This window comes from Ochlerotatus camptorhynchus, unplaced genomic scaffold, assembly GCF_037179485.1.
Source record: "Ochlerotatus camptorhynchus isolate MF236.1 unplaced genomic scaffold, CSIRO-AGI_Acam_v1.1 ptg001463l, whole genome shotgun sequence".
NCBI classification, from domain to species: Eukaryota; Metazoa; Arthropoda; class Insecta; order Diptera; family Culicidae; genus Ochlerotatus; species Ochlerotatus camptorhynchus.
This window is the reverse complement of record NW_027041721.1, coordinates 5,971-15,699: the sequence shown is the minus strand read 5'-3', so window position 1 is coordinate 15,699 and position 9,729 is coordinate 5,971. Positions and strand designations below refer to the sequence as shown.

At 43.0% G+C, this 9,729-nt stretch overlaps 1 protein-coding gene across 1 annotated transcript; it reads right to left on the bottom strand.

Annotated features, from left to right (window-relative positions):
• Positions 1–7,901: 7,901 nt before the first annotated feature.
• On the bottom strand, positions 7,902–9,454 carry LOC135717066 (RAC serine/threonine-protein kinase-like). Its single transcript, XM_065239058.1, has 2 exons — positions 8,737–9,454; positions 7,902–8,673 (listed from the first exon to the last, which is right to left on the bottom strand). Exons 1-2 carry the CDS (start codon positions 9,397–9,399, stop codon positions 8,593–8,595), a joined length of 744 nt encoding a protein of 247 aa, XP_065095130.1. The 5' UTR covers positions 9,400–9,454; the 3' UTR covers positions 7,902–8,592.
• Positions 9,455–9,729: the final 275 nt, after the last annotated feature.

The following is a 9,729-nucleotide window of genomic DNA, read 5'->3' as shown; positions in this document are numbered from 1 at the left end:
GACCGTATATTCACGTAAACAGATTTAGTGTATTTGTGTTAGTGTGTATGGGGCTTCGATATTTCCGCGAAACGATATTTAGGTGATTTGCTTAAAAAAATCAATATGGCGTATCGAGCGTGGTGTTCTTCTTCCTCAAAGATTTAAAATATCCCAGCAGCTTGCTGCTAATTTTGGACGGTAATTTGATTATTTTACATTAATTTGTTTATGATTATATCACAGACAAACAGACGTAAGACTTTATTCTCGATCTTCGTTCACGTATTTAACGATTGATTTGAATATTGTCGTGCTTATGTTAAATTCTCATTTGGTGACGATCGAAGCGCGCTGCAACCACGCCCACAAGGATTGTACACAGATGTGTAACTTTTAAAATTCTATGGCAGCCGCTTGAGGAGCGAATCCTGGATAAAGAACCGTGTCTTAAATCAATGGGCGCAGACGTACGGCCATAAATAGAAAACAGATGGTATAATCCCTTGTTGGGAAATTATCCTGCCACGCACAATATTATAATTTTTGCGAATTGCTCACCGCAGCGCTGGCATCGGATCACTTTGACGTTTCTATATATTCTGTTTGCCTTGCATGCAAGCTTGTTTTCCCGGAGAATCCCGAGAGTTGTCGTTACTGAGGTCCTATGTTTTGAGATACTATGCTTTCAAGAAAAACTTATTCAAATAATTACGTCTGTTTGCCTGCGATTATATGTTGCTAACTGTGTCTTTTCTATTTTTATAATTTCAGAAGATGGCATCAGTTGTCCCACAGCTGTCTACAGCTGCAGTCGATTTTTTATTTCTGTGTGAACCACGCGATAGCCTGTTTTCGAGAGTCGCTATTATATAGTTGCTCTTTGTTCGTTGCTAGCAGTTCGGTGCCTTTTGTTGTGCAAGATGTGTGAAGTAAAAAACACCATCAAGTTTAGCTTCAGCCATTGTGATGCTAAACCAAACATCGGAGAGATAGTAAATTTCGCCAAAGCACTCGACGCGGATCCGGCTGAAATAGAAGCTGTTTATCGCATTGGTGAGGAAATGGGAGTCTTCATGAAGTTCAAATCAGAGGAAGCGATGCTCCATGCTCTGACATTCAATTCGGAGGATTTAATCTTCCATTATGCGAATGGAACGACGGCAAAGGTACGCATGTCGCATGCTGGTGAATTCATTCAATATGTGCGTGTGTATGACTTGCCACCAGAGGTACCCGACAACGAGCTGGATAAAGTGCTGGGGAAATATGGGAAAATTAAACGCATCATCCGGGAGAAAATTCCAACTGATCTGTGTTTTGAGGTATATACATGGATACGCGGTATATATTATATGAATGTGAAGAAGGAAATCCCCACGTCATTACATTTCTTCAATCGCAAAGGAAATATTTTTTTATGATGGCAACAAAGATAAATGTTTTCTCTGCAACTTAAGGGAAAAAGGAAAGCAACTAATTGAAGAAAAACAGAACAGCTGGTGTAGTGGTGGAAGGTGAGTCGTTAGTCATTAGCGACCAGGAAACGGACACGGGGTTGGAGATGTTGATTGAAAATAACGAAATGGACGTGACGACGCCGACGACCGAAGAGAGTAGCGGAGAGCATGCAACGGGAAACGACGTTCAGAAGCAGCAGCAGCGATCACGATTCGGGTTCAATGAAAATTAGGAACAAATTCGGGAAAGAAAGAAGTTGCGTGCACGGGAGAAGATCGCTTTGTCGCCGCTTCGATCGCCACACAGCAAAATTATAACCACGTAAATCAAATTGAGAGTACCTCACACGAGGTGACTATTTTCACCTCACCGGTGAGAGAGTCACGTGACTCGCAGAATAGGGGGGACTAATTAGACGAATCCTTGGAAAGCATCATCCTCGTCGGTAGAGAAACCTCCGAAATCCGGGATGCTCAGTTGATCATCGCTACTTGAATCACTGAGGCTAGGCATCAAGGGCCTTGACACCCTCCTTGTGTCTTCGTGAGGGCACTGGTTAACTTGAATCACTGAGATATAGATTATACCATCTGTTCTCTTTTTATGGCCGTACGACTGCGACCATTGATTTAACATACGGCGGCTATTTATCCAGGATTTGCTCCTCAAGCCGCTGCCATAAAATACTATCTAAGTTACACACCGGCTAAAGAGCGGCGCGCTTCAACCGTCATCAAATGAGAACTTAACTCATAAGCGCGACAATATTAAAGTGTTTGGGAACGTCTGACGACTGCTAGGAAACCAGGTTCAGGAAGAAACCGAAAGCAGGATGCCGCAGCGACCGGTACAAGAGTGGCCAGTGTTTTCAAGCGTAATCCTAACTATGAGATGGATATTAACTATGACGTTTCATACACATTTCCTGACAGTTGGTGAAAGGTCATTTGGATTCAAACTGCTCCACGGGTAAGTTAGACATTGATAAGCTGCGTCTTGGGTGATTTGCCCATAATTAATATCGGCGGATTTTCACATTTCTGGCGATCTTGCCAGGAGACGAAACTGAAATTTTGGAGAGAAAGCCACAGGAGAGAACGCGACCGGGACGGCCGTTCTGAGGAAACGAGTGAGGACGGATTTGGAAAAAAAAAATCGTCTCCTAGTAGTGACACTGCCACAGGATAAGAACGCGACCGGGAGGCCGTTCTGAATGCAAGTGAGGACGGATTTGGAAAAATCGTCTACTCGCCGTAGAAAAGTCACAAGAGAGAACGCGACCGGGACGGCCGTTCTGATAAAACGAGTGAGTCCTTCTTAATGCTGCTAACATAATAGTGAAGGTAACCACACCGGAGGTAACAGAGCCCTCGACGGAGCCAATCTGAATCGCGGTATATATAAACGCGATCGGAACCGCCAGCAGGGGATAAGTATGCAATTCCGGCAAAACCAAGTAAGGATGAAAGTTATGAAGGAACAACAAGCAAATACAAAGAGAAGGTAGTAATCAAACGTTGAAAACCGGTATTTAGATCCAAGATACGCATTTGCATGCTGCTGGAAATTATTTGATGGACGATGAGGATAAACGGATTAAAAGTAAATAGTTGAGAGCCATGAGAATGAAGAAGAGCAGCACTATTTATTTCTGTGTTGTTATTGAACAATCTCAGTGATTTCCAGGATCTCCTCCTTGGTTTGTTTTTCCGTCGATCTTTTTTCCGTGCTGAGCACCTATGCTACCGACGCCAGGAAGGCAGCTCCCACACCTAGACCCTACCTATCGATCCATCAAACTCATGAACCGGGGACCAACGGCTTTACTTCCCTTCCGAAGGAAGACGTGATCAGAGATGTTATGCCTCAGAACATCCCGGCGGCGCCGACTGGGATTGAACCCAGGCCTGCTGGGGTGAGAGGTAATCACGCTTACCACTACACCACCGGCGCCGCTGCCCAGGATCTCCTGTTTATTTATTAGGCTGTTCAAAAGTTCAAAACCATGGACGCAGTCGATTGACTCTCCCACCAAAAAATGTTTAGCAAACATAGATGAATTCAGTACCCAAAAGTTAAGGCTAACACTAGGAAGTAACTGAAGGTCTATTGCTGCTTCTACTATCGCCAGTGGGAATTTTAGGTCGAATCCTTCTTGATTTCTAGGTTGTAGCATTGTCCGAGTACCATGATGATAATGTAGAGGTACATTTTCCACTTGCCGGGTGGGTCATAAGTACAGGTTTCGGCAAACGTCTACCAGAATGAGACACGGTAAAGAAATTTCTTGTCCTGGATGGACAGCTTCTGCCATCACTCACCCTTCTCCTTCTCGTGGAGGAGTTGAACTTAATGGTTGGCAACGGCTAACTGGCTAACAGTTCCAGTAGTGGCCGACGATCTCGCGCTTACCAATCTTATCATCGTTAAAGCAAGAGGAATGAATGTTGAACAAAGAAAAACTCACATTCGTGTTATTTGATGCACGTTTTACTTATTAACAGGACAGGCACAGTGATTACCCTCGTATATACTATGGAATATACGCAGATATAGCTCGTTTAACCATCCATGAGAACTTGACAATGTAAACAAACAATCTCAAAAGTCATAACTGCAGGGTTGCCAAACTCATGGGATACTGAGATCGACAGCATGATTGCCACACTTTGGCACACTCGACCCAACGCTTGCCACAGTTTTCGGCACAGATAAAGTTCTCGGTACAGATTGAGGTGTGCAGAGTTGAATACCCGTTGCAACGCACGGTCAAAGCAAGAAAATGTAAGTTGTATACGACATTGTTTTTTTTTCTTGATTTGTTTTCCGTCGATCTTGTTTTCAGTGCTGAGCACCAATGCTACCGACGCCAGGGAGGCAGCTCCCACACCTGGACCCTACCTATCGACCCATCAACTCTCATGAACCGGGGACCAACGGCTTTACTTCCCTTACTACCTTCCGTAGGAAGGCGTGATCAGAGATGTTATGCCTCAGAACATCCCGGCGGCGTCGACTGGGATTGAGAGGCAATCACGCTTACCACTACACCACCAGCGCCGCTCTATACGACATTGTTGACCAAGTTTGATTGCGTCATAATGGACGATGAAACATACGTGAAGGCAGATTTCAAGCAGCTCCCAGGTCAAGAGTTTTAAACGGCTACCGGAAAAGGACAGGTTCACGATAAATTTAAGCAGAAAAAGTTCCCGAAAAAATACTTGGTTTGGCAGGTGATTTGCACATGTGAAAAAACACAGTTTTTCCGTGCTGTTTATGCGCTTCCTGTCACTACGGGAAAATGGCTCAGGAATGGTATACCGCCAACAACGTCCAAGTCGTACCCAAAGACAAAAACCCTCGAAACTCGCCGGAGCTGCGCCCAATCGAAAAATATTTGGCAATCGTTAAGCGAAACCTCAAGAAAACTCAGAAAAAAGGAGAAAATGAGAAACAGGCGTTCAGCATCAAATAAGGTTGGTACAACAGCGGTACAAAATCTGATCGAGCCCGGCAGTTCGCATTTGGAAAGTCGGAAGCCTAATACAATAATATTCCTGTATTTTGTAGCTGTTGAACTTCAGAAAGAAATAAAGTTTGATCATTTATATAATAACAAAATCAGTGTGCACTTAATTATATTAGGCCATATAATATATAAATACAGGTATTCCACTAAGACGCCCACATTCATCAGGATTTATAATTCATCAATTTTTGACCGTTCCACCCTTTAGAACAAAACGTCCAATGTAACACTCATAGTGGTAAGCTCCAACTGGTATTATCCTCGAATTAAATCCCGATCAAGACTGTCCAACACTGCTTTGATGTCGACATCGTGAGCATGCATAAGGGCGTAAAGGCGATGATCGATTCTCTTCGTCGATTTTCTCTTTAAATTGCTACAGCTAAGGGAAGTAATTTTCTGAAATTTTTCCAATACAGTGCTGTAACAGGTTGTATTGGCCATCAAAAGCAACCTTCTGGCACGGCCGTTGGTTCTTGGAGCTGCCGTCAGTGATAACGGTGGCGTTGATGTTGGAATGATTTTAAGCTTCGGTCATACTTTACCATCAAGCGATGAGTTTCACCCATCCGAGTATGACCAACCGATAGGACGGTCAATTTTTCATGAAGCCACCGTGAACTCACTTTCATGCACTTCTTTCTTTTAAGTTCATAGAGCGCTAGAAACAAAACTGAAAAACACCGAGAGAACAATTGAAAACACTATTCACTTGAGAAATTTTCATCAATACCACAACGTTACCATGGCCGTTCAAACAAACGCATAAACGGAGCTGAAAATCGTCATTTTTACATCAGCTATCAATAACTGACGTATTAGCGAATCAAAGAGCCAAACAAATCGGCTTCAAGCAAAGTGTTCTTCGATGACTTTTGTGCCACCGGAGTGATCAAAAGCAACAACAAACGCACCGAGAAATGTTAATCCAAGCGAGTTATTAACAAAAGGGAAAATCGACGAAGAGAATCGATCATCCCGTTTACGCCCTTATGCATGCTCAAATTTCGTTGATTTTTTGTTGATTTTTTCCAACCTAACTAGACCGCGAGTCCCCGGGGACGTAAAGCAGTGCGCATTCGTGAAAAACTCTGAACATCTGATTTTCCATTTTGCAGATAGGAAGTGAGTTGACTAACGGAAGTTCGCATGTCGCCTTCGGTGGGCAACGTTCAATATATGCGAATGTAGGATACCCTACCCTACCCTAGCGTTAGAACTGGGGAAATAGAGAAAAGTTGAACGGATCTCGACCTTCACACAGGTGAGTGAGGAGTCTCTGTAAACAGAACACCCACGTTTCAGTTCCTCAATCGGAAGGGAATAAAGGGATAAAGCTTATATGATGGGATCTTTGGATGTTATTCATCGATTTCAAATCAGCATACAACACAATCGATCTAGACCAGCTATGGCAGATTATGCGCGAATGCGGATTTCTGGATAAATTGACACGATTGGTCAAGGCGACGATTAATTGAGTGACGTGCGTTGTCTGAGTTTCGTCTCTCCCTTCGCATCTCGAAAAAGGGTTACGGCAGGTGATGGGCTTTCGTGTAAGCTGTTGAACATTGCTTTGGTAGGTGTGATAAGAATAGCAGGAATAGTCGTCCAGTTCCTTGGAACTTTAAGATGATGGCGGAAACGTACATCAGACTGAAGGCTGAAGCCAGGCCGACTGGCGAGGGATGGCTCTACCCCATTTAACAAAACGGCCATTTGGCATAAAGTATAGAAAATGGGGAATGTATAGAAAAGTTATACGGACCATACAACGTGCGGATTGGAGTCTCGACAAATTTAAATCCGGACGGATAAAATGTTCTACAATGGACTGAGAAATAAGTGTTTCCCATGCAAATGTGAGATGCAACAGAGGAATTCTTTACTGAGGGAGGATAAAGCCCAAACAAAAGGGAATGCAGCCGAAAAAATAAATGGAAGCAGATACGGAGGACCAATCGACAGCAGGGATGGCTTCAGATCACGGTCAATGTCCTGACCCTTTAGGTACTACAAAACGCTAACTTTCCTCAGTTCATCGCAAACTCACTCTGACGTATTGCTGACGGTCTGATATGCTATTGGGTATGTAAACAAAAGATTCTGAATGCTGGAAACGCCATTTGAAACCATGACATGATGATACAGTAGTAAGCGTAAAAGCTAACAACATTTTCACTGCTAGACCGACCAAATCATACTGCGGTCACTGATAGCGATAAACAAGAACTGTGCGACTCTTGTGTGTACATTACCACATGTTTGCCCTGTTCACGAGAAAAACTTCCAATCCTTCGTTGGACTGTATTTTATTCTGAAGTTTGTTCATTAAAATAAATTAAAGCCTGCGTTGATTAAGAGACAAAAAAAACAAGAATTTAGAGCCAATTTGGCATTGGTAAAGGTAGATAGGTCGTTTTACATTGTCTTCGTAATTATACAATCAATAGAGTTTTTCCACACACAAAAAATATGCTTCTTCCCATGAACAACATGTTTCTAGAACACAAAAATCCGCTGGTGAATTAACCGTCTTTTAATTTATAATAGTCTCATCCCGCCGACGGAGGGGAAAAACTGAAATCCATACATTTACATCGAATGACAATTTTTGTTTTGTTTTGTTTTGTTAGAGTAAAATTTCCGTTCCATTGTATATCGTAATTATTTTTAATTAAAAGTTATGGTTGTTTATGTTTAATCAAATAGTTTTATGCTTCTGCTTTTATCATGTACGTTGTAACCTCATAAATTTGTTTCGCTCGCTTTCATCTTATATTGGTTCTACAATTTATCACAGTTCGATCCTTCTCTCATTTTACTTTAGTTTAGCTTTACTCGTTTACGCCTTCTTATTTTTAGTTCGCAAGTTTTAGTTTTGTGTTGTTTCTTCTGTATTTAAAAGGAAGAGCCATTTCATTCGCAGGGGAGGTTGTGTATGGTTTGTTATGTTTTGTTTTCTAATTTATACGTCATATGCGTGTAGCTATAGAATGGTTTTGTTGGATTTGTTTTTCGTCATCGAATGAAGGGAGTATGGAATGGGTTAGTTTGTTGATTCAACACTGGGCTTCAAAAGCCTTCCGGTTGTGTTTCAACATCCGGGCTATTGCTGGGTCCTATTGTGAATGTGACCGCTTTGCGATTGCACCTGTTTCGTGTTTGTTTTGTGGTTGTGGCTAGCGTTACCTGAAAATAAACCGGTCTATTGCTGGGCTTTGCTTTGCTGCGGGTTCGGCCCGTTTCAGGACCATTGTCTCATCCTCTGTGGTGTTGTAGTTGTCGGTAATATTTGACAGTAGTTGTAGTAGCTATTGACGCTTCTGCTTTGCTATTCAAAACCTATGCTTGTTTGTGTTACCGTAACTAAGTAATTCTGCACTTTGACCTCTTATCACTCCCGAACTGCAAAACAAAAATCTCAACGCGAAAAGGTCCACCTGGTTTACGTAGCAAATCCACACGATTCCGAACGCTTTGCGACGGCAGAAACGCTTACTCCCATGTATTGTTCCTACATGCGATGGTGTTAGCGATTTTGGATACCCCGAAGAGCATAAGTCGCGTTTACTGCCGAGTCGATTGTAGCACACAGCTTCATCATCCGCTCGACGGTTTCACTGCATCGATACGTAGCTATTCGAGTTGTTGATAAACGACGGCGTATTCAGAGTAGATGCCATATCCTGGTAGCTGAACTGCAATGAGATTGAAGCGCATCAGAAAAGTCAATACTGACATTGCTAAGCAATTGTAATTACCTGTGAGAAATGTGGTTCTTCTTGGATAGCCCCCAAAGGCCTAGCGTTGTCCGGTGGTGTCAGCTCAACGCTTTCGCCGGTGAATTCCGAATCAAAGTAACAAGTATCAGTATCGGACGATACCTGCGGTTTGAAGGGAGGCGGTATACGTTTCTGCACAAGATCGGTCCAGTTAATGCTCGAGAAAAACGGATGCACCATGATCGCTTTGGCGTCATTCGGTCCGCCACCGAGACGGTCTCTAGGTTGTTTCATCAGTAGACCGGCAAGCAGATCTCTCGCGTTGGGACTGATATTTCGGGGAAATTTAACCTCTTCCATCAGAATTAACGTGAACAGAATATCATGGTCACGATTGTAGAATGGTAGCCTTCCACACATCATTTCATACATCACCACCCCGGTACCCCACCAATCCACGGCGAGACCATAGTCGTTATCTTCCAGCACTTCGGGCGCTAGGTATTCCGGTGTGCCACAGAAAGTCTTCGTAGTGCGTCCGTAGGTGATCTGTTCCTTGCAGAGGCCAAAGTCGGCTATTTTGATGTGACCATCTTTGTCCAGCAAGAGATTCTCCAGCTTCAAATCACGGTAGACGATTTCGTGTGAATGTAGATAGCTATTTGTGTAAAAAGACCAATGAGATTTTTTTTTATAATGCATTTATTTTTCCAGGCTCATTTGCCGTAGCTTTGCGGAGCCGATATTCATTGTTTAGATCACAATTATTTAAAACTAACGTGGGTAATGCGGGGGCCGATTACTCGCGGCTATCTCGAGGTTAGGGGTAACAAATTGATAGCAAGGTAGGGTTGAGATGCGTAGAATACATTAGGTTACTCTTACTGGAAAGCTCGTCTGATGGTTATGTTTATGTAATAAGGTGTCTACAAATTTCATTCCCGATGTTTTCTGGATCATCTTGCCCCTTAAATGCTGCAAAGTGGGCCTGGCCGTTTTGATATGTGTGACGCATCTTCGATGTGAAACATA

What these genes read in the sequence shown, in the direction of transcription:
- LOC135717066 (XM_065239058.1), bottom strand. Translation starts at nt 9,399, where the DNA reads ATGCATTATAAAAAAAAATCTCATTGGTCTTTTTACACAAATAGCTAT. An exon ending in AAGAACCACATTTCTCACAG is followed by an intron (nt 8,674 to 8,736) that starts GTAATTACAATT and finishes ATCTCATTGCAG; the next exon opens with TTCAGCTACCAGGATATGGC.